Consider the following 22742-nt stretch of genomic DNA (forward strand, 5'->3'; position numbering starts at 1 on the left):
CGATTTTTTTGGCTATATTCATTGCTTCGTCCACTCCGCTCTCAATCATACTTCTAAACTGATGACTTGACGACATAAATGATACTACTATCACTTTAACTTATTTGACAATTACCATAAAACAAACTTATCTAGTATTTCGTGTATATATGCGTAAGAAAAACCTTCTTTCTCCACTCTCCACATATGTGTGGTTAAATACGAGAGACTGATTTGCTTTATTAAAAACTAGCAAATGAAATTTGTATTGAGATTACTTCTCTCCATAGTTTAAGCATTTGATGTGTAGGCACCACCACTTGAGAGAGAGAGATTCAAGACAGCTGGAAACAAAGCCAATAATTGTTAGAAAAATTATTTCCAGTATTTTTTTTTATATATACAAACGAAAATAGAATCGTATGGCGCATATCTCATCAAGTGTCGGTGGATTTCGATTCACTCTCCGAACCATAGTCTTTTTATTTAATGAGTAATGTACATTCTAATAAATCGCTTGACTTTATTACTAGGAGATACAAAATGCGAACATGCAATTATTTGTCCCATCTCGACTGGTTGAAACGATTATGAATTTTATTTTAGATGACAAGATTGTAATGAGATTAAGGATGATTATTTAGGAACTAATCCGATTATATAATTCAGGCTCCATTGGGATTTGCGTAACACTTTACCGTATCTTATCATATCAAAATCAAAGTTTAGTTTAACAACTCAACGAAGGCTTGACAACTAACCACGTGGCATGATGACGTCAGTACCACTTATCTCTCTCTTCCTCGTCCCTTCTCCGTTGTCACTTTATTATTACTTCACTTGAGAGCTCTTCTAAGATTCACAGATCTCTCGTTCTTTCCGACTTCCAAAACTCTCTTCAGATTTCCCACCTTTACCTTTACCTTACGAAACCCTAATCCCCAAATCAGCATTTTCTTCAAAGTTTCAATCTTTATTGAGAAGAGAGTTTCATCGTTGTAGTATGTAGCTAGATCTCGAAGAACTTGCCTATGGTTCGATCAACTGGGTAAACAAACAAACAAAAAAATGGATCTTTTGCTGATACAGAGACGTGAATCAAGAAGGGTCTGGTTTGGATTACAAAATTCGATAGTTCTCCTCGTGGGTGGAAACCATACCTCCTCCAGGTTTTGCACTCGCTAAATCTCTTCTTCTTCTCCTCTTCTCCCCCTCAAAAACTGGTTTCTTAAAAATCGTCTCTTGAATTCCTACAAAATTCAAACTCTTCGGATCTTGTTTTTTTTTTAACTACTCGGATCTTTATGGGCGTTGGAGTGCTGAAGCTGAAACTGATGCCTAGCTCATTCCGTCGGCGCGTTATCTTACGCGCCCTCGTGATCGTCTGCGCTTTCTCTGTTGTATCTGTTTTACGATTCCTCGGCGGTGAGAATGATAATAACAACGTTAATACTCAGCCGTGTAAGGTTGATGAGTGCGCCGTGAACTTCGCGTTTCTTGGTCCGTTCCTCTTCAAAGGCAACGGATTGTTATCAAACAGGTTCCTTAAACCTGTTTTGAACTATTTGGAGTCAGAGAAATGTAAGGAAAACATTGATTTGACTACTCAAGTTGTTAAAGAGCTTACTGGTATGAATCTTCTGAGTAATGATTCTAAAGCTCTCTGTATTGGTCGGAGATCGATTTCAGCTGTTCTTGCGATGAATCGACAAGGTATCTCTGATGCTAGTGTGGCTTACATGTCACCACCTGTTTTCGCTTTCAAGCATAGGAAGTTCACAAGTGAGCTACGTTACGAGGATGCATCTTTTGGCTTTGTGTTTTCTATGGATCTTGAGACAGTTACTGTCCCTGCTTCGCTTGTTTATGAGATCGAGCGTATACTTAAACCTGGTGGAACCGGGGCTATGCTTGTTGGTACTACTAGTGGATCTGACTCAAACGGGTTGGTCAGATTGGTTTCCCCTGTTTCTTCTTTGCTGAAGAACTCGAGTGTGGTTCATGTTGCTTCATTGGGTGAACAGGTTTTGGTTGTATTCAAGAAAGATGGTGAAGATAGTTTCCGCTTGGATCAAACTCATCATCATGACCTTCCCGCTGAGTGCTCCTCTGTTCTCAGCAACCGACCGTACATTGGACTATTGGAGCCTCTTCTAGAGGAAAAGCGTTTGGATTTCGAGAGACGTATTCATTACTTGCCTGAGTTCATTGATCTCTCTTCTAGGAAGAGGTTGGTTTATATTGATGTTGGTGCAGCTGATCATCTTAAAGCCAGATCAGATTGGTTCTTCCCATCATACCCTATCGATAGGAAAGCTTTTAATAGCTATTTTGTGCATCACAACACATCTATCTTGACTTCTTATGTCAAAAGCCCTGGCGTAACCTTCATCTATCATCCGGGACTCGTAGCAACTAAAGAAACAGTAGCCGGTCATGCAGATCAAGAAGAAGAACCTTTTGTGGAAGATGATAGCTTTGATTTTCTAGCATGGTTCAATGAAACAGCAAGCTACGCTGATTTTGTGGTTCTGAAGATGAACACAAGCGATGCTGAGCTGAAGTTTCTCTCAGAGCTGATAAAGACAGGAGCGATCTGCTCAGTTGATGAATTGGTTCTTAACTGCACAGGGTACAGCGACTGCAGTGGTATCTTTAAAAGCCTCAGGAACAGTGGCGTCTTTGTCCATCAATGGTGGGAAGACTAATAAGCTCAATAGATGGAGCTTTATAAACTAAAAATTATGTTCTTTGGTAAGTTGGTGATGTTATGTTTTTTTACTGTTGATATAATCTTTGCTCATGTATAGAGCAAAGCCACAGAAGTTTGCTCCAGCGACCCAGCACTTCTGTGGTTCTACCTAAATAAGTTGTCGTCTGTATGAACTTTGTTTTGTGTATGTTTCAATGAAGTTTCTTGAGTTGCGTTTGTTTCTACTGGTTTTGATGCTCTGTTTATACAACTTATAATCACAAGACCGGAACTCTCTTATAGTACCAAAGTATTCTATTTCTCTGTCTCTCAGGCTGTCTTTACATCAGTCGAAGTATCTTTACCCGCTCAGAGCCATATGTTGACAAGAATTGAATCAATCATGATCTACACATTTCAGAAATATATGTCAATAATCAAAATAAATTTGCACATAAGTATATTATAAGACAACTTGTAACCTGGTTCAGGTGTGCAGCTACACAAGGAAGAACCAATAGCCCTGAGTCACCAAATGCACCTCCCAATTTGCTCCACTACCGCCACCATTACCGGTTGTGTTTTCTATGCCACGAGAAAAGAACTTCCATATTAAGATATCAAATCGGTGCTAAAGGCTAACTTTGTTATTTACCTGGCTTCTTGAAACGATCAAGACTGCAGTGGCATTTTCCTTGGAGTTCTTACTACCTGAAACATATGAGAGGACACGGATCGAAACAGTATTGAATGCTAGTAGAGAAAGATGCGGCAATCTGTAGGAAACATACGAATCTTCTTTCAATACGTGTTCCAAATATTTCCCATATGCTTCTTTACTTGGGATATTTTCGACATATGTTAAAGAAGAGAAATGCATACATTCCAATGCCAACGGCGGCAAAGAAAAAACTTAGGCTTAACGGATAATAGCAGTGATATTGACCTGCTAATGGTACCTAGAATGGTATCATGAGATAAACATAGTATTAAGTTCCCCAAAACACCAGGTAAATGCACTAACAAAGTAAGGCCTTTTGAAGTAGCCAGTGAGGAGGAAGCTAATTATAATAGAATGGTCTGGCTCTACTTAGCAAGTCATAAGCATGACCAAAAATGCGGTTTCTGCTATTTGATAAGCTTGTGAATGGCTCATCAATGCCGTGGGAAGTTGTACTCTTTTCAGGTAAAATAAATGTCAAAGCATAGAATCTTAACTATAGACATAATTAGAAAACAACATTAAGATTCCTGCAACAAAGCGAAACTCCAAGGCTTACCCTATACGACTTTAGAAAATTATTCAAAGGTTTTAGAAACTATTGTGTGGGATTGTGAGCCAACTTGAAAGAAGCATTAGGAGAAGCGGATGTTGGAAAGAGAGGATTTCATAATCTAGTTGGCATCCAACTTGTTCGCCCATTGAAAAAACAAGTTGGATGCCACAGTCACCGCAAGAGTAAGAGCAGCACTGCCACCAGCTAGCTCATCATTGGCAATTTTGATAAGTCAGTAGTAGAGAAGGCAAGAAAAACAGCTATGCACAAATTATTGATTACACATGTGTAAATTGAGTACGTGAGTAAGGGAAACGCCACTTGATAAGGTGGTTGACATACAGCAAAATATAGCCAGCCCTGTAAATAGCATGAGGACATAAACAGTATATTTCTTCTTTTGTACGTAACTGGTGAAATTTTGCATTGCAAACAATGTTAAGGGTTAAGATGATTATACAATTGTAGTTATTGGAATAAGAAAACTGTTGTTATTAGTCTAAACTTTATAGAAGTAGTGGTGATGAGTTTATTAGCTTTTGGCTGAATTAGATAATGCTTAATATATATTGTAGACATCTCCGACTAACAAAATAGAAAACCAAAAAAAAAGAAGAAGAAAAATAAACTCTTAAATAGCACCAACAAAAACCCTTAAAACTAATTCCAATGCTTAGTGATGAGGTCTGAAAATGCATAACCAGGGCCGCCACCTGTTGCAGCGGTGAATAGGTGAGAGCGTCTTGGGAACATCCGGCAAAGTAACGTCTTCGGTTGATGGTTGCACCGTGACTCGAAGCTTAATGCCAGCCTGACAAAGACCGGTCTTTAAGCTTACAAAATAATGCACTCCTGGTTTGGTGAGCTTAATGAGATCGTGTCCCGTCTTGTACACAACAACGGTAGAATTTGGTTCACATGATTTGAAGTCAAGATCATCGGTGATTTCTCTAACGTCGTTGAGTTTGTTGTTGTATTGGAAAAAGAGAGTATCTCCAACACGAAATTGTCTATCTTTACTCCACCTGTAATAGTAGTAACTGTTGTACACGCTCCATCCTTTAGAATCACCTACCTTGTAGATCTTTCCTCTCTTGCTCGGGGGTGGTGGTGGCGGAGAAGTCGGACGTGGCGGTTCATGGTTCATGCTCGGTGATGGAGGAGGAATCTGACGTGAAGGCCATGTTTCTTGCTTGGTGATGGTGGAGGAGCCGGACGTGACGGTTCATGGACCTTGCTCGGTGGTGGTGGTGAAGGAATCGGAGGTGACAGGTCATTGACGACAAAAACGTCATATTTAAGTCCCGAGACGCGGCATTGAAATTGATTAGAGGTGATGAAGTAGTGATGTCCTGGTTCCTTGAAGGTAACAACATCATATCCGGTGTTGTAAACAACTTTAGGAGAAGAAGAATTGCATGAATCATACTCTAAGGCGCTGGAAACTTGAGCGACGTCGTTGATGTTTTGATCGTACTCGAAGACGATGGAATCTCCGACGTGGAATTTCTTATGTTCAGCCCAAGAGTCGTCCTTGATAGTCCATCCATAGTCACCACCGACTGCGTATAGTTTAGCCGAGGTGCAACTCAAGAGAAACATGATCACGAGCATGAAGCCAAAGATCTTCTTGGTGATCATGATTCCGATCGTATGGATAGGAAGAAGAACGATGATGAGATGTTTAATGAAACTCAGCTATGGCCTATGAATGAATGTGTTGATGAAAAAGAAGTCACATATGTGCTCTATTTATATAGCTCTACGATCCCTAAATCATAATCCTTGTCCTTTTAGGATTCTCTAGATGAATCCTTTTCTGATTGGGGTTTTTTTTTTTTCTAGTGTTTCTAGTTTTGTGGGATATCTAATTTTATTTTATATAAGATATTAATATGTTCCTAGTTATATAGGCCTGTCCGGTGATTAACTTGAGTTTATCTATACAGCAAACTATTGCATCTATCTCTTCATTTCCATAATTATTAGATTATATACCCCTCTTGGAAGAGTATATACAAGTGGCAATTTCCCGAATTCTGTGACAATCAAATTTACGCAGTGTTCTTCATCATCAAAAATCATCTGGCACTCGATGGGTTCTGATAATATTGGCACTGAATGGGTCCTAAGAATATATTATCATGTAACCCATATATATAGCGGGAACGTCTCTTACTGCCTATAAAACTTCAGTGGGGGTCATCTCACTTCTTCAAGATTAGGCATTCCTATGGTGATCTATTGTGACAACATTTAAAGTTACTTATTTTTGTGCTAATTCGGGTTTACACTTTCGTATGAAGCATGTTGCATTAGCCTATCACATCCAGAAGACCAGCTTCGAGTTAGTCACGTTTCTTTTGAGGATCAGTTTGCGGATTCGCTCTCTTATGAAATGAAAAAACTTGCCGTTTTGTCAACGAGTGAGTTAATACAAGGAGTGCTTCCGGTTTGTCAACGCATCCCTCGTGTCTCGCTCTGGTATCCGATTGGCTAAAGTCTCTTAAAGTGCTGCTGCGGGTGCTACAAAAGTTTTTCATTTCATAAGCCCGTATAGATAAAATAGCCTGATGATTTACAAAACACTTGGAACATATATAGTTAGTAACTTGAGTTCTAATCCCTCCATAGTGCATATATACCACAAACAAGAACAATGAGAAGCTCTCTCTCTATATACAAACAGGCAAATAGCAACGTAGCAAAGCTCACTGGTTCCTGTCATTAGTGTTGACTGTTATCTCCAAAAGCCTATCCACCGGTTGTCTACAGATGGGACAGAGGTTTGTTTGAAACCTCAAAAGTTTTGCACAACCGCTACACATACACTACAAATCACATAAAAAAACATAAATCAAAGTTAGCAATCAATCAGGGAAAAAAAAAATCGTTTTATATGCTTACCATGTGCCTGCAAGGCAAAACAGTGGTGTCTCGTGGCTCTGATAAGCAGATGAAACATTCTTTTCCTCTCTCATTAGCATCTTCTCCATTATCATCAACTGTACTACCAATCCCATAAATCTCTTGAAGAAAATATTTTTTCCCATTCACCCACAAGATCTGCTTCACCACTCTCGCCTTGTACTCACCTTTACGATCTTTCTCTAAAACCGCATGAGTTATCTGTCGGTTCAGTGTCTGAGACTCAGGATGATCGTCTTCTTCTGATGCTACCTCTGCTTTCACTGCCACGTGATACACATCTGTCTCGTTTGCCTCAACCAAATCTGCCTCAGAAAAAGCTGAGAAATCAATCCCTGTTCCACAGTCCTGCTTGAATCGCTGACCCGAACCTTTTGGAAAACTAAGTGTTGTGGATGGAAACAGATCCTCCTTTGTCGCGTTTATGTTACATTCTTGGCCTTCTTTAGCAAAGAACATCACAGTGATGCTGTTGAATCAAATAACCATAACAATAACCCTTAGAAATGGCTGAGTGGGATACCTAAGCATCGAACAAATAGATCAAGATCATTACCTTCCAGGAAAAGAGGCGTCAAAAGTGAAGGAGAGCAAAAACTTGCCAGGGTTTTGATCATCAGGCTCAAATCTCAAAGTCTCTTTCTTCAAATTGATGTCGTTCCTTATAGTCACTGCTTCCTGGTGCTCTACGTACGAAACCGGAGACGCCATCTCACCATAAGGATACCTAGCACAGTCTTGGTGTTGGTACGGCGACGGATAGTTGCCTTGGTATTGAAGATTAGGGCTTGGATACGGCGGCGACGTACGGTATCGGTGATATTCGGAGCGGCTTCCACCGCTAAATACATTTCCCATGATCCACCTTTGCGAAAATCGATTACACAAAGATGGAACAAATTAGGAGGAAGATGATCGGGTAAACTGAAAAAACTAGGTAGAAGTTTGAGATAGGTCAACTAACACCTGTTTGTTAATATGTGGGCTAAGATACAACTAATGGGCCACGCTAATCGACCCATAAAATATTGGTTTGACCCTTAATTTATATAATGTTATTTATTTCACGCAAAAGGGATTACTTGCGCTTGAAGGTTTTCATCTGTTGATCCTCCTAAACCTCTCTGCTGATAGCTCCATCTTTCTCTAAGGTTCTCTCTTGCGTTAGGTCGGTTACTTCTAAACCGTTTTAATCTCTCCCATTTACTACAAATAGGCCATACACTGGGGATACAAATCATGAGATTTATATTACAAACACTCTGCTTGAAGGGAGACAAAGGTAGGTGTTGGTATCAGGCCAACACATTTTTGCTAAACAAATCAGTTTAAACACTAATTTTGCCATTTACTACAAGTAGGCATATACACTAGGGATACAAATTAGAGTTTTTATACACTGTTTATATTTTATGAATCTGTTTTAACTCTTCCATCACACTAGGGATACAAATTATGAATCTGTTATTACAATCAAAAGTTGAAATTCTCGTATTCATACTAGCGAATCAAAGATAAATCTGTGTATTCATTCATACCTTCGCGAATTATAGTAAAAACAAATTCATATGACTAGCTAGCTATGCCATTTTTGCTATAAACAACTAAACAAGTCTCGTGTGATGGAAGAGTGTGTTTTGTTCACTTCTCTTAAGTCAAAAAGGTTGTCTACTTGTCTAGTTGTCTTCATGTCGGGTTTTAATTTGGTTATATGACTTATAACTATAAGTCTTATACTTTCTACGGAAGTAATTTGGAAACTCTACAAGTCTTGAGAAATTTCTCTGTCTATATGTATTTTTTACTAGCAGTATACCAAAAGAAGAATATGGATCAGTCAGTGAAACATATCTTTTTTTTCGTTTGCGTTTGACATGTAAATTTAAAATTATCAAAGATGTTCTGAATTTTTCCTTTAAGGATCTTCTATGTAATGAAAATGAACTATTGTAATTGTAAAGACACAATGCAACAAGAACATCTTTGACTTCATTGATTTTAGTTCCTCTCACTTGATCGATTAAAAGCGAAAGAAAAAACAATTACACCGAAGGAAAATTCACAAAAACAGCAAGTAGAAAACACAAATAAGAAAGTGCTAGAAAACTGCAAGTGATTGATTGATTTAGATTTGTACAGAAATTACAACTTCATTTTTTTATTATTATTGAGAATCTGGTTTTGGTGGGTTTTAGACGTTGGCAGCACTTCTGAAAGATCCGAGAGACTTAGAACCTGAAGCCCTCAGAACGAACTGGTGGTAGAATGCAGCAATTGCAGCTCCAATGAATGGTCCAACCCAAAATATCCACTGTTTGTATTCATCAAAAAAAAATGATTAAGATAATTAATTATTTCCCACATATGAATGTAATTATTTGAATATAATGGAGAAACGATGAGTCTTACGTGGTCATCCCATGGCTTGCTCTTGTTATAGATTACGGCAGCTCCGAAACTCCTTGCCGGGTTAATTCCGGTTCCAGTGATGGGAATGGTGGCCAAATGTACCATGAACACTGCGAATCCTATTGGAAGTGGCGCCAACACCTTTCATTTCATCAATTTAAATTTATTAGTAAGACTGAAATCGAATGACACTTAAATACCATTACGGTTTTGGACCTTTGGTTAGGTACGTATAATCAAATAGGCACTACATATATATAAGTGACTCACCGGAACGTGAGAGTCTCTGGCGCTACGTTTGGGGTCAGTGGCAGAGAAGACGGTGTAGACTAGAACGAATGTACCAATGATCTCTGCAGCAAGACCAGTCCCTGTGCTGTAGCCATCAGCGAGAGAGTTGGCTCCCCCACCGTAACGGGTGTAGTAGGAGCTTTGGAAGGCTTTGACAAATCCAACTCCACAGATCGCACCCAAACACTGAGCGATGATGTACAATACGGCCCTAGGTAACGACACTTTACGTGCCAAGAATAGCCCGAATGTCACCGCTGGGTTAATGTGACCACCTAAGGTAACAAATACAGAGTTCAAAATGTAATCAGTTGAGAATTTAAGGCACATCATGTAATTAATTAACCGGTTTCAGTTCTGGTTAATACCGGTTAGTCAATGGCTCAAAGATCAAAATAATAGCTTAGATTTGAGATGTATACTTATAGTTCGGATAAGCTCAACCGATCTAATCATGACCTTATTAAATGTTTTATTAGTAAACTCGTCTTTTGTCTTTGGAACCTAACATTTTGAACCGATTAAATAAATTGTGATGTCAACCAAACAATAGTTTTTGAACCGATTAAATAAATTGTGATTACAAAAGTAAAACTTATTCGGTTTAATTACAGGATAATCTAAAACTAAACCGGACCAAAACCAAGAGTGAAGAAGATTCATACCAGAGATACCGGCGGTGCAGTAGACGAGAATAAAGATCATACCACCAAAGGCCCAAGCGATACCGAGGATTCCAACGCCGCCGCAATCAACGCCGCCGGCCTTAACGTCGGACTGAATCTTGTAACCGATGACTGTCAAAACGGTGATGTACAAGAAGAGGAGAGTAGCTACGAACTCGGCTATGACTGCTCTGTAGAAAGACCACTTCTTTAGCTCCGCCCCATCAAAAAACGGAGCTGGCGGAGGATCTTGATAGTCTCTTGTCTGAAATCCTTCTCCGGGAACGGTTTCCACATCCTTCGCCATAGTTAACTTCTTCTTCTTCTTCTTTCAAACCAAATGGCTTCTTTTGCTTCTCTGTTGAGTGGTTAGTGAGAGGAACATGTGCTCTGTTTTTATAGTGAGAGCTCTCCTCTCTTTTTAATTACTTTATTTTTGTGTGTATTTTTTTTGTTGTTATATTTTAAAATGTATTTTTGCAAACGTTATATTATGGTTTTTTTTTTCTATGTCTAAGGTTTCTTTTGGAATGGGAGTTTGTTTTATTCTTTTAATAAGTTAAATGAATAAAAAAGTTATATTATTATGATTAATTATTGTGACGAAAGTAGCTTTGACAAAATGATTATAAGCTAGCTGTCCTGAAATACAATTCGAACCAATTCTAGTTAATGATTGCTTATCATACATTTAGACAAGAACCCTTTTTTTTTTTTAAGTGTTGACATAGTCAAATTAATTAGTAGATTTTTTTTTTTGAGTTTAATTAGTTATATTCGTTTTTAGTAGAGTTTTACGTAGTTCTTTGAACCAAGTCCATGACAACAAAATTTGATCCAAATCTACTGAACATGCGTCTGTAAATACATAACAATGATATGGGATTAGTTAGTTTATGATATCATAAGACAAGACTTTATATCCACTCGTATATATTAAACTATAGTTGTTTTTTATATATCTCCTAGAAATTGGAGGTATATCAATCAGTGATGAATGATGATGATGGTGGAGAGCTATCAGAACCACAACTTTGAAATATTTTATAAGTTTTGTGTCATTCAAAATTTTCTATTTTTTTTTTCGGGTAAATAATAATGGAGGTTTTATGGTTACTTTAACTTAGCCTCGCCGCCCCATCACCTAAATGTCATTTTCTTTAGGACCGACCCAATATACTATACTATCAATCAATATGGTGCTCTCTTCTTTTTGTCGTATAATACCGTAGCCTGTCATTTTTTTCACAATTTAAAAAGCCGCAACTTTTTGTTTCATTGCATTTTAAAATTATAATTTTACGTTCACTTTTAATCGAATCAGCACTTTCATTCTTCAAAACACATAACAAAACTCCAAAACTTTATTTTGCTATATACAACGAAGCATGGCTAAGTTCTTCATTCCAACTAAGCATGGTTAGTTATGCTATTGGTTCAGTATCATCAGAACAAAATTTGAGTGTAGTTACTGTACGTGTACAGAACAATTTTGTTGTCTCCACATTGTTTCCAAAACGATGGTCATTCTCTAATTACGTATAATATTCGTATAATATTTTCTAGTCTTAAGATCTAAGTGTTAGATATATGTCAGTGAATCCCTTTGTAGTTTCAATACAAAACTAGTTGATAATTTTACTAGGCTTAATATCTAACATGAACTAACCAAAGCCTAAACGAACCCGATCCATAATTGTCGTTGGTATATCACACTCTAAAACCAGGGTGTAAAGTTATGGTACCGTTTTGTGGGGGTGGGTCGAGATTCCCACTCAAGGTTTAAAATCTTACTAATGTGGCTGTGTTGGCAAAACGTGACACGTGAAAGGGTGGCTGGCGCGCGTGACTCTTCCCGACCCTATTGCCCCGACAAACGTATCATCACCGTCCATTCTGATGTATTCCAACTCAGCACAGCCGTTGTGTAAACTCAACCACTCTCAAAACGCCACGTTGCGAAGACCCTACCAATCATTTGCATTTTTCTTCTTTCAATCCTAATTCCAATTTCTTTGCGCAATTCGAACAATCGCTGACAAGTGACACAACAGACTGAAAACGAAAATTGAACAAAATAAATAAATAAACATATGTTGTTGACAAAACAACCAAATAAAAATGTGACGAACCAAAAAAAACAAAGACAGGAGATGAAGTTCCATGGTTAAAGTTTTGCCATGTGGCAAACCTTATCGTTTTGGCTACGTTGGTCGGCTACTATTAGACGAATATTCCACGTCAGCTGTCCATTTTTTTGTTAAAAAGTTTTCAATTTATAAATATATATGCTCAATAGGTTATTTCTGGAATAGGCTCATACAATTATCCGCTTTGGATCCAGTCCAATTACAACAAACCAAACCAGATAACAAAGACCAAAATTAATCCGGATATATCAAACTAAACCGGTAGCTAACCGGTATGAGCCAGAAACCCTAATCTGCAAAGGAGAACCCTAGTGCAGCCACCTTCCCACGAAGTTGCGGATACTCGTCGGCCCAGGACCACCGGCGAGCCAGGAAGACGGGAGTCAAACAGAGAAGGTGACACAGGACCATCACCATCCCGCCATCGTAGAGTTGTGAAGAGAAGGAAGAAGAAACCGATCCAATCTGGAAGCCATGGTTCAGTCTGATAGAGATAGAGCAGTAGGGAGTAGATCTAAACAGCCATCGACGGTGGCTTAGTCTTGCCTTTCCGGCGGTAGACCTCCCCCGTCAAACCACCGGCCGTGACAAAACCTCCTGCGTCTCCAACCGTTCAGATCTAACCGCCGTATCTTTCTCATTCTTCGCCGAGAACTACCTTCTTCTAACCGCAAAGCCACGCCGCCGGTAGAGCTCTTACCGGAATTGTCCTGCGGAAGCTTCTCCTCACCATAAACTCCCTTGATTTCGATATGGTGACTTCATCGGTAGGTGCAATGGACTACGGATGAAGCGCCATGGACCAGTAGTTCCTCTTCAACGCCGGAATCGCTGGAGGAACCTTCACTCGGTGCACGGAGTTGTGATCAGCTATCTATTTTTGTTTATATTTTTCTAAGATATAAACAATTATGAATTTTTTATCTAATTCGTTCTATTGTCAATTAGTTTTATATTGTCAATTGGTAAATTTACACTTTCTATTCACAGAAAAACTAGCATTAACCTTATCTTAATGTTCTATAGACAAATCGAGTTAAATATAATATGACGTTGTTTTGTTTTGCGTAGTTTTTGTCCACTAGTCATTCAAAAAGTCGAATTCGAAACAACACATTTCGATTTCTTTCTTTGAAATTAAAACTTTATTATACTTGCATACAATTCAATGATACTCACTTGGGATATATACGTACATCCAAATGTTATATCGTAACGTCGTCCGACTAAAATTTGTGTGTAAAAAATAATATAGTCATACAAACTCGTCGGTGATCATTGTAAACCACAAAATTATTAATTACTAGTATTGAACCCGACAGCGATTAAATTTGAAATTATAGTCCTAAATAAATTTACACCTTTTTACTGTATATTTTAGAGATATCATATATGAGATTTTATTTTTTTGTTTTAATAATGGTAGACTAGGTGTAACTACAAGAACATCGTAGATCCGATTTTTACCACAAGAACATGGGTCTAATTAATTTTTCGTGAAATAACAATATACTCTATATGGCTTCTCATGATATAGTCACTAACTCACTATGAAGTATACAGTTATTAATATTTCGTTACTAGTATTTTGTACTGTCACAAAGAATTTACACTCGTATCAATTTCTCAACGTTTATTTTGTTGATGGGTTCTCAAAGGTCCAATTTTGCGGCCAGTCCAGTACAATAATAATGTGCCGTTTTGGGGTACATTGACGTCTCACCTAGATTGTCTTTTGTTGAGTTACGTATTAGGGTTAGGGAAGCCACGTCTTAGAATACACATGCTATGAATTAAATACGTACCCTCTGTTATTAGAATGAAATAAAGTGCTATAATTATGTTACTAAGAACATATTAGTACCATTTTTTTGTTTTTTGCAAAAAAAAAAAATGTAAGAGAAAGTATAGTCATTTAGCCTAGCTCTCGCCATCACCATATGATCATTTAGAGTAATTTTCTTTCACTCCCTCTGTTTCATTTATACCCCTCACGGTGGCCTCGCCCGTTGGCAATATATATAAAACATTTATCAACTAGAAAATCTCAGTATCTCACTAAAATCACTAGTTCTTTTTTATCACCCATTGTTTTGTCGTTAAACATGACAGAAGATTTCGTTCCATTTTCACAATGTCTTATTCTATTTTAGGTTGGACCATTTCTAAATGCGATAACGAGTGGTTCCTAGTTTCCTAAACACTATGTGAATTTTTATTATTAGTTACTGTCACTGTTCTTATATAAGTCGAAAGGATATTGTTTCAAGTTAAACAAAAATAAATGGCTGTGATCAAGTTATCTTTTCTATAGCAACAAAAGATATATTCAAAATCAGTAAATTTGTATCTCCATAGTTTTATCGATAAATTATAAATGATGAAACAATCATAATTCTTCCTTGCCGTTCAACATTGTTGTCAGATTGGTAATCTAGGACTGACGTTTGTTCTGCATAGGCATATGGTAGAAGTTTGATGGTGCTTTGCTACGCTATGAGTACGAGTTCCATGTTTAGCCATAGAAAACCCAAAACATAAACTCCACCAAGGTGTGAAGGCGTTTGTACATATGGGTTTTATCGGATTGCTCTGTTTTCACTTGAACTTGAGCAATCAAACTTCTCAGATTTTTCTCGTTTGTAAATATGGGCTTTATCGGATTGCTATGTTTTCAGTTTTCTCCCATATACATTGCTTTAGACAATTGGTTTATACTGAAAGTGAGCAAATATTATTCAATCAACAGATTGTGACTACTGTCCAAAAACAAAAGGGCCAGATGCTGCTTTGCAATACAATTAGCAAGTATTCAAAGTTTAGGCAAAGGAAACCATAAAATCATGTTGGTTACGTGAGTTTACAGAAACACATTACATGTTGGTTACGTGAGTTTACAGAAACACATTGTTTTAGACTATTTGTTATACTGCAAGTGAGCATATTATTCATTCAACATAGCGGGGCTAATATATAGAATCTAAGATAAACAATCAAAAAGCTCGAGGGGGAAAAAAGTTGTATTATTCTACTACACTTGAATCTGATATTGTGAGGGCAGATGATTGGTGCAACAGTGAAAACAAACAAGTCTTTGTATAAACATCGCATATGTTTCATATTCTCTCAAAATATTACAAAACAGAGAAAGCTAAGTCATTTGGAAGAAAGATAAACTGTTTTTGTCAATAAGTATTGTTTTAGAATCATTCAGAAATCGAGCAAAAGACAATGCAATCAATTGACCATAATCCATCCCATGAGAAGAAAAACCACGCAAAATCCTTTACTATTAAACAGTCACTGGAAAATTGAAGTCAAAAGTAACATTGAACCCTATAGAATCTATAAGAAAAGAAGAGGGGCGAGTTATTCAAAATCAGGTTGAAGAGAGAGATTCAGACTAAGACAGAACAAGATGAAACCAATTCCTGTAGAACCTAGTTTTGGATAATATACGCAGTGAACACTAACATGCAGCGATTAAAAAAAAAACAGTCTTGAAATTGAATCAAACACCATGAAATTCTCATCTTATAACCATCAAAATGCTAATACCATATTCATCTACAACCACTAGCCAAGAAACAAGCACATTCCTTAGTCCATACAATATCAAGGTCCCAACTTTGAGCAAAACATACAACACCAAATGCAGTTTCAAATTCTAATCATCAACCAAAGACCCACCTTTGAGCTTAAAACAAAACACCTCAACAAAACGCAGAAATTAAATTGCGAATGATAGAAGAAGAGAAAAACCATTGGGGTTTTTGAAAGATAGAACAATAATAATTCAAAACTTGAGTCATTCTAATTGAAACATCATCATAGCAGCTAAGTTCCCAAACAAAAACAAAATAGGGTAAAAAAAAGGAGAGATAGAGAGAGATAACAACATCATTTCAAATTCCCATTAAAGAAAAAAAAAACACCATTGCTCCTTAATTCTCAGGAATATCGATCTCACCTTCTTGAATCTCCTGCTGAAGGTCCTTAGGGTCTTTCCCATCAACAGTGCATCCCACAGAGACGCACGTTCCAAGAATCTCCCTCACAGTCCCGCTCAGCTCCTTGGCGATAGATCTTGGCCTCATTATCCTAGCAATCTCAATCACATCATCGAATGAGATGTTACCATTGTGCTTAATGTTCTTCACCTTCTTCCTGTCTCTCTCCGGCTCCTTCAACGCCTTGATGACGAGAGCTGCAGCTGATGGGACGACAGTGACCTTAGCCTGACGGTTCTGAACAGTCAGCTTCACTGTGACACGGAGCCCTTTCCATTCCTTGGCCGTCTCCTTGGCGATGTCTTCTCCGATCTTCTTCGGTGCGAGACCGAGAGGACCGATCTTTGGAGCTAGAGAACTGGCGGCTCCGACTTCACCTCCGGTTACACGGACGTACACATCGACGATCTGGCTCGGGTCCAACTTCGGCGGCATGGTTCTGTGAAATGGAGAGTTTCGCTCTTCTTCTTCTCAGTGTGGCTAAAACGAAAAGAGAGGCTGCTGCGAAATGAGCTTTTTAGGGTTTTTTGAAGTAGAGGAACGTATTAAGTGGTCGAAACTAGGGTTTCTTTCGTTCCTATACTAAATTACCAACTTGCCCTTTCAATATGAAACGGCCCGGTCCAGTATTATATTGGGCTTTGTCTTTAATCTTTTCGACTGAGCCCGTTTATACTTTAATAATCTTTCGGTACAATCAAAATCTCGGTTCTATTTAGTCGGTTTAGTTGAACCGTATCAGCTTCCCAACTAACCCAGCAATAGAGTTATAGAGGTTACTGTTAGGAGTGACGACGAAGAAGTTGAATCTATCGAGAGGCAAAATCAAAATCCAAGCTTTTTTAGGGTTTGACGGATCTGCGATTATCACTGCTCCGGGTACTTCTTTCTTTGTCTAATTCGTCTCTGAGATTTGCCATTTTCACTAATTTCATATGTTGTTTGAGAGATTTATTAACAAGTTTGTTTTTTTACTTTCAGATAGTTGAAATGACGAGAAAAAAAGCCACCGTCGTCTTGCCGCAACCGATTCGTCGTTCAGCGAGGCTAATCTCTATGCAGAATCGAGGTAGTCAAGTGAAACCCAATAAAGATCTGGGCTTTTTCTCTGAGCCGCCGAAGAAAACTCGCCGGGAAGTTCTTCGAGAACTATCCAAGAGATTAGTGTACTCACTGGATAGTCCAATTGGAAATTCGAGTTCGAAAAAATATCCGGGGTTGAAGATTTCGACTGATGGGCTTCCTTCTCTGACACGGTCTCTTAGGCTTTCAAGTAAGGAATGTTCCGGTGACCAAAAAGAGAAGTCTGCATTGACCTCATCTTCTTCTCGCACGAAATCGTCGACCACTACTGTTTCGTCTTCTTGTGGTCTGAGACGGTCTCCTAGGTTTTTAAGTGGAGGAGGAGGAGGATCTGTGAATCAATCTTCTTCTTCTTCCACTCGGAGGAAATCAAGTAATAGTGTTTTGAGTAGATGTAGTACGAAATCTGTTTCGTCTGAGAAAGGTAAAGGTGGAGATGGTGTCAAATCTAAGGATAGAAGTAGAAGCCGTCTTCGTCCTCAGACTAAGCAGTTGTTTAAAGGTTGTGATGATAATGAAGAAGAAGAAGAAGAAGAAGAAGAAGTTAGTGTCTGTCTTCTTAGTCAGAGGAAAAGGATGAGAATTAAAAAGCCAAATGAGAACGAAAATGCTGTGCCAAAAGCTGATGAAGTGAAGAGAACGGCTACGCAGAAAGAAAAAGGATTGACGACAAAGAAAAAGCATGAGACAGGGAAAGGTGTTTTGAGTAGATGTAGTACGAAATCTGTTTCATCTGAGAAAGGGAAAGGTGGAGATGGTGTCAAATCTAAGGCTAGAAGGAGAACTCGTCTTCGTTCTCAGACTAAGCAGTTGTTTAAAGGTTGTGATGATAGTGAAGAAGAAGAAGAAGTTAGTGTCTGTCTTAGTCAGAGGAAAAGGAAGAGAATTGCAAAGCCGAATGAGGACGAAAATGCTGTGCCAAAAGCTGATGAAGTGAATAGGATGGGTAAGCAGGAAGAAGAAGGATCGAAGACAAAGAAGAAGCATGAGACAGGTGGATGGACAGAGGAGCTGGAGTTAGCTTTACAGGGAGCTTATTTGACAGTGAAGCCGAGTCCACATTTCTGGAAAAAAGTTGCTAAGATGGTACCTGGAAAATCTGCTCAGGAATGTTTTGATAGAGTGAACTCAGCTTTGATCACTCCTCGTCAACATCAGCCTCGAAGATCCAGGAAAGCAAACTTATCCACGATTCCGCAGTTTTCACTCTCTGCAAGCAAACTACTGAAACCCAATTCACCAAAGACTAAGGTACGACAGCGCAGAAACAATCTCTCAAAGAAGACGGTCAGGCATCTATTGGAGAAGCAAAATCATATGGATCAAGGTCTTGGATTTGATCTCTTCTCAGTTCTTGAGCCTAGCATCTCAGGGAACTTTCTCTCAACTCCAATAGAGAAAAGGCAAAGTCTTTCGAAAATCCGTGAAAGTCCAGTGCTTTGTTCAAGTAAAGACCAAACAGCTCTCGTCAGCCCTCCAGTACTGAAACAGGTTAAAAACAAGGCATTGCATGAGAGGTACATTGATCATCTGCATACCAGGGAAGCTAAAAGAAAAGCAGAGTCTACTCGATTTGCCGGGAAAGAGAACATAAGACCTGTTGAAATTCAGAAGAAGGATTCGGTTAGAGCAGCTAAAGATGCCCTTTTGTTTGATGTTCAAGAGGCAATCCAGAAGCTCAAGGGTCTGGAAGCTGAGAACTCATCTAGTTCTTCAGAGTTTTGCTATGACCATGGTGAAACTGACGAAGAAGATTAATCAGTCTAGTTTCTAAGTTTCTAACCAGATATGTTTGATTGTACTAGGGCACAGAGCGTAGAGATTAATTAGAGTAACGTATTACTGTGAATCTTTGTTTTGTAACCATGAGAGTGAAATTACTTGTTTTGTGTGAGTTTAGTTTAGTCAGATGTTGTATAAACAATAAAGTCGATTCTCTTTTCTATATGACGATCAAATTTTGGTTCCTTGGCATGAAAAGTTTTGCATGTATATTATAACTAAAGCCAAAAGGTGTTAAACTTCCTCAGGTTGAATTACAGAAAGAAAAAAAAGTGATTCTTAAGACACAAGAACACTTGAGAGTTAAAAGCCAAGTAGTAATTTACACAAAAGAATTTCATCCCCCAGTGGAAATTTTTAGTTTATCCTCCTAGTCAAAGATCTTCAAAATCTGTTTCCTTCTTAAGTAAGATACATCTTAAAATCATCCTGACATCAAGTATTGATAGTTATATGTTTAGATAAATCCTGATTAATATCAGTCTTCAGAAGAGTAGCCGATCCGCTCGATCTCCCAACAAAGCTTAGTTGCAACAATTTCATGGCAAGGCGAATATTCCTGCAAACAACAACACGGTCTTATATGCTTTCAATTTGATAATCTTTTGGATCAATTAAAGTGCCAATTGTCACTTACCTCTAGCTTCTTAACAAGATCCTTAGCGGTAGGTGCAGAAATTATAATCTGGCGTGCAGTTGGACTGATGAACCCTTCTTCAACGGCTTTATCAATGAAAGAGAGCAAAGAGTTGTAGTATCCATCAACATTGAGCAAACCCACCTGCAGGAAAGACAATGATAATTAGCTTTTAATGACTTTTTTGGGTTTAAAATTGTTCACTAAAGTCTGAATCTTTAGAATGATCGTAGTGATGGGTCTTTACCGGTTTGTTATGTATACCAAGCTGAGCCCATGTTATGACCTCCAAAAGCTCTTCAAGTGTTCCATATCCACCTGCAATTTTTTAAGCAGAAGACATTCTAATCCGTAAACATTATTATTATTCAACGGTCAATTCACCAAAATATGCTTCATCTGCAGAAATTGTCCTCTGACTCTATTTAGTATTTACATATGGACATGATTACAAAAAAAAAAAGCAGGGTCGATTGAAGAACAAGACTTCCTTAGATGGGCAAAACATGCTTTTTTCTGAAACTGTTTCAGGCTTTTGTCTTTTAACATGAAACAGGTAAGAAAAAATAAAACTTTGGTCACAGTTACACTATACACAAGCTAAATAGAGAAGTAGCTCCCAAGTAAAAGGCAAAGAGTAAAAAGGAAACAGAGATTGGTCTAATTTTCAGTGCGAGATGTGGATGGGTCAAGGCATCTGTGGTTATTGTATTCAATATTCTGTCCTTATTAAAACCCAAAAATCATTAATTAGAAAGCAAACGAATATACTTTTAAAATTTTAAACTTGAAACAGTTGCTTTCACACTACAGCTTGAGTTTGACCAAGAAACAAAACATGTTTTTACCAGTATTTTCTTCTTCCATCTTCTTTAGCAAAATCAGTCAAAAGAGTTAAACCCTTTTCGGTGCTATTTTTTAATCACTTTTGCTTAGATTTTCCACAGTTTTAGGATTTAAAAAGCCTAAATATGATGCTAATTAGATTCTTAAACAATGCTGTCACTAGACTTGACCAGTTTTTTTTATCTTACATAATCATTACTTGTTTAGAGAACTGAACTTGTTGTAAGAGAAACGTACATAGAGAGAAAACAAAAGTAGCAATAAAACAGATGGGACTTTGAACACAATTTCAAGACTAACAAAAAAGATTTTGAGAAATCAATACTACTAACCTGGTAAAGCAATAAAAGCATCAGAGTGTCTAGCCATCTCTGCTTTTCTTTGATGCATATCTGCAACTGCTCTTACTTCTCCTACTGTTTCACCGGTCAACTGCCAAAATAAAAAAGAGCATCCAAAATTAAACTAATAATCTTGAAACTTTAAACTTTAAACTAAATTAAAAGGAACACAAAAAAAAGCAGCTTTAGACTGTTCTATGACCAGAAGCAATGACGGCATTGTAAGCAAATTGGCTTATTTTAAAACTCACTTTAGTTAAGAAGCACTTCATCTTATTTTTTTCTTAACTGAAACTGTTTTTTTTTTTTTTTTGATTCAAAGCAAACTTAAAAAGTTCAAACTTTCTTCCTCAGGGGTTATAGCAAGCGTACCTCTTTAGGCATCAGTGTCTTTGGGATAACTCTGTGGTGAAATGACAAGAAAGATGAGCAAAAAGAGTCTTATTAGGATGTTTTGATCGATCTTAATTGTATATTATCCTGAAAAAAGTATCTGTTTAAGTGATTAGAAGAAGAATTTACCCAATAACATGACGACCACCATCATGAACAGCTTGTGAAACCAAACCCATCAGACCTATGCTTCCACCTCCATAGACTAGATCAATGTTCCTTAGAACCTGTAAAAGCAAAAAAAAACAGAGAAACTTAAAACCATTTTTCTCATTACAGATCATTTGAGACATAAGGAAGTAAAATCAAAAGATACTCTCTATTCGTATTATCAAACTTGGAGACAAAACATTCTCATGCGATATATATAAATGTGGGCTCCAAAATCATAAAAGATGAGATACGTTAAAAAAGAATCCTTTTTTGAGTTATCAAAGAAGCACAAATTCATCACCAATATACCTTTGAAGGTTTATCACATATTTAAGAACGTTTTCAAAGTAGAGAAAACAGAGGAAACACTCTGCATTTTTTCATAAAAAAAAAACACACACACACACACACACAAACATATTCACAAACATCTGGTGAACATAATAAACAGTAAAAACTCAAAGAACAGAGTAGAGAAGCACACAGAGAGAAATAACAACAAGATGTATGTAATCAACCAGTTCGTTGCCGAGATCAACAGCAGCATCTTGGTAACTACTCTTCTTGCCTTGGCTGCTTCCACAGAACACACAGATTCTTCCAAACTTTGACTTTTGTATGGTTTCAGTGTTGACCTCCATTGGTTACGATAATTAAGCTCAAACTTATTAAAAAACAAAAAAAATCGAAACTTTTTCTGCTCTAATGAAAGAAAAAATAAAACAGTTTTGGGGTTTGTTAATGAAATCTCTCGCTTGGGTTTTGCTTCCTTACAGAACATAAGCGACGACAGGTACAAATCGTACAAGTGTCAAAGAAGATGAAGAAGAAGGGAAACAACTCGAAACTTTAGAGAGTTGTGGTGTTATTATTTTTGTGCCTACTAAAGCTTTCAAGTTTTCAAGTTGTGGGATTGTTATTATACTACAACTACTACGAGTTATTAGAACAGATTGCGTTTTCTCGTCACGCTCTTCATTATTTTTATGGGGGTGTGAAAGAGTTTTTTGTTCTTTTATATTTGGGATTATTTTCACACATGAGAGATTGAAGCACGCGCGTCGCAGCCACCCGTTCATGTTGGCACGCGTGGACCACTTCTTTGT

The 22742-nt window shown here is 37.7% G+C and overlaps 6 protein-coding genes and 1 pseudogene across 6 annotated transcripts; 2 read left to right on the forward strand and 5 right to left on the reverse strand.

The window, feature by feature from the left end:
- Nucleotides 1-720: 720 nt before the first annotated feature.
- On the forward strand, nucleotides 721-2916 carry LOC104791605 (uncharacterized). Its single transcript, XM_010517529.3, has one exon. It carries the CDS (start codon nucleotides 1284-1286, stop codon nucleotides 2685-2687), a length of 1404 nt encoding a protein of 467 aa, XP_010515831.2. The 5' UTR covers nucleotides 721-1283; the 3' UTR covers nucleotides 2688-2916.
- Nucleotides 2917-4491: 1575 nt separating this feature from the next.
- Nucleotides 4492-5639, reverse strand: LOC104699108 (blue copper protein-like; annotated as a pseudogene).
- Nucleotides 5640-6472: 833 nt separating this feature from the next.
- On the reverse strand, nucleotides 6473-7885 carry LOC104791604 (putative E3 ubiquitin-protein ligase LUL2). The gene is made up of 3 exons (XM_010517528.2): nucleotides 7433-7885; nucleotides 6856-7345; nucleotides 6473-6779 (listed from the first exon to the last, which is right to left on the reverse strand). The coding sequence occupies exons 1-3, from the start codon at nucleotides 7732-7734 to the stop codon at nucleotides 6660-6662; spliced, it is 912 nt and encodes a 303-aa protein (XP_010515830.2). The 5' UTR covers nucleotides 7735-7885; the 3' UTR covers nucleotides 6473-6659.
- Nucleotides 7886-8843: 958 nt separating this feature from the next.
- On the reverse strand, nucleotides 8844-10842 carry LOC104791606 (aquaporin PIP2-1). Its single transcript, XM_010517530.3, has 4 exons — nucleotides 10242-10842; nucleotides 9556-9851; nucleotides 9286-9426; nucleotides 8844-9187 (listed from the first exon to the last, which is right to left on the reverse strand). Exons 1-4 carry the CDS (start codon nucleotides 10546-10548, stop codon nucleotides 9068-9070), a joined length of 864 nt encoding a protein of 287 aa, XP_010515832.1. The 5' UTR covers nucleotides 10549-10842; the 3' UTR covers nucleotides 8844-9067.
- A 5319-nt stretch (nucleotides 10843-16161) lies between these two features.
- On the reverse strand, nucleotides 16162-16968 carry LOC104791607 (large ribosomal subunit protein uL11y). Its single transcript, XM_010517531.3, has one exon. It carries the CDS (start codon nucleotides 16834-16836, stop codon nucleotides 16336-16338), a length of 501 nt encoding a protein of 166 aa, XP_010515833.1. The 5' UTR covers nucleotides 16837-16968; the 3' UTR covers nucleotides 16162-16335.
- A 181-nt stretch (nucleotides 16969-17149) lies between these two features.
- Nucleotides 17150-19458, forward strand: LOC104791608 (uncharacterized). The gene is made up of 2 exons (XM_010517532.3): nucleotides 17150-17280; nucleotides 17383-19458. Exon 2 carries the CDS (start codon nucleotides 17392-17394, stop codon nucleotides 19240-19242), a length of 1851 nt encoding a protein of 616 aa, XP_010515834.1. The 5' UTR covers nucleotides 17150-17280; nucleotides 17383-17391; the 3' UTR covers nucleotides 19243-19458.
- On the reverse strand, nucleotides 19453-22685 carry LOC104791609 (cytokinin riboside 5'-monophosphate phosphoribohydrolase LOG4). The gene is made up of 7 exons (XM_010517533.3): nucleotides 22155-22685; nucleotides 21613-21710; nucleotides 21463-21493; nucleotides 21082-21181; nucleotides 20151-20221; nucleotides 19904-20047; nucleotides 19453-19825 (listed from the first exon to the last, which is right to left on the reverse strand). The coding sequence occupies exons 1-7, from the start codon at nucleotides 22275-22277 to the stop codon at nucleotides 19745-19747; spliced, it is 648 nt and encodes a 215-aa protein (XP_010515835.1). The 5' UTR covers nucleotides 22278-22685; the 3' UTR covers nucleotides 19453-19744.
- Between the last annotated feature and the right edge of the window lie 57 nt (nucleotides 22686-22742).

The sequence above is a fragment of the Camelina sativa genome, chromosome 6, assembly GCF_030686135.1.
Source record: "Camelina sativa cultivar CO46 ecotype springtype chromosome 6, ASM3068613v1".
Lineage (NCBI taxonomy): Eukaryota > Viridiplantae > Streptophyta > Magnoliopsida > Brassicales > Brassicaceae > Camelina > Camelina sativa.

Coding starts and splice junctions, on each gene's coding strand:
- LOC104791608 (XM_010517532.3), top strand. CDS start 17,392: ATGACGAGAAAAAAAGCCACCGTCGTCTTGCCGCAACCGATTCGTCGT.
- LOC104791609 (XM_010517533.3), bottom strand. CDS start 22,277: ATGGAGGTCAACACTGAAACCATACAAAAGTCAAAGTTTGGAAGAATC. Junction 21,494..21,612: donor GGTGGTCGTCATGTTATTGG/GTAAATTCTTCT, acceptor ATTTCACCACAG/AGTTATCCCAAAGACACTGA. Junction 20,048..20,150: donor TTGGTATACATAACAAACCG/GTAAAGACCCAT, acceptor TCTTTCCTGCAG/GTGGGTTTGCTCAATGTTGA.
- LOC104791606 (XM_010517530.3), bottom strand. CDS start 10,548: ATGGCGAAGGATGTGGAAACCGTTCCCGGAGAAGGATTTCAGACAAGA. Junction 9,852..10,241: donor CTGCACCGCCGGTATCTCTG/GTATGAATCTTC, acceptor TTGTTACCTTAG/GTGGTCACATTAACCCAGCG. Junction 9,427..9,555: donor CCAGAGACTCTCACGTTCCG/GTGAGTCACTTA, acceptor ATGAAATGAAAG/GTGTTGGCGCCACTTCCAAT.
- LOC104791605 (XM_010517529.3), top strand. CDS start 1,284: ATGGGCGTTGGAGTGCTGAAGCTGAAACTGATGCCTAGCTCATTCCGT.
- LOC104791607 (XM_010517531.3), bottom strand. CDS start 16,836: ATGCCGCCGAAGTTGGACCCGAGCCAGATCGTCGATGTGTACGTCCGT.
- LOC104791604 (XM_010517528.2), bottom strand. CDS start 7,734: ATGGGAAATGTATTTAGCGGTGGAAGCCGCTCCGAATATCACCGATAC. Junction 7,346..7,432: donor GACGCCTCTTTTCCTGGAAG/GTAATGATCTTG, acceptor TTGATTCAACAG/CATCACTGTGATGTTCTTTG. Junction 6,780..6,855: donor TTTTGCCTTGCAGGCACATG/GTAAGCATATAA, acceptor TGTGATTTGTAG/TGTATGTGTAGCGGTTGTGC.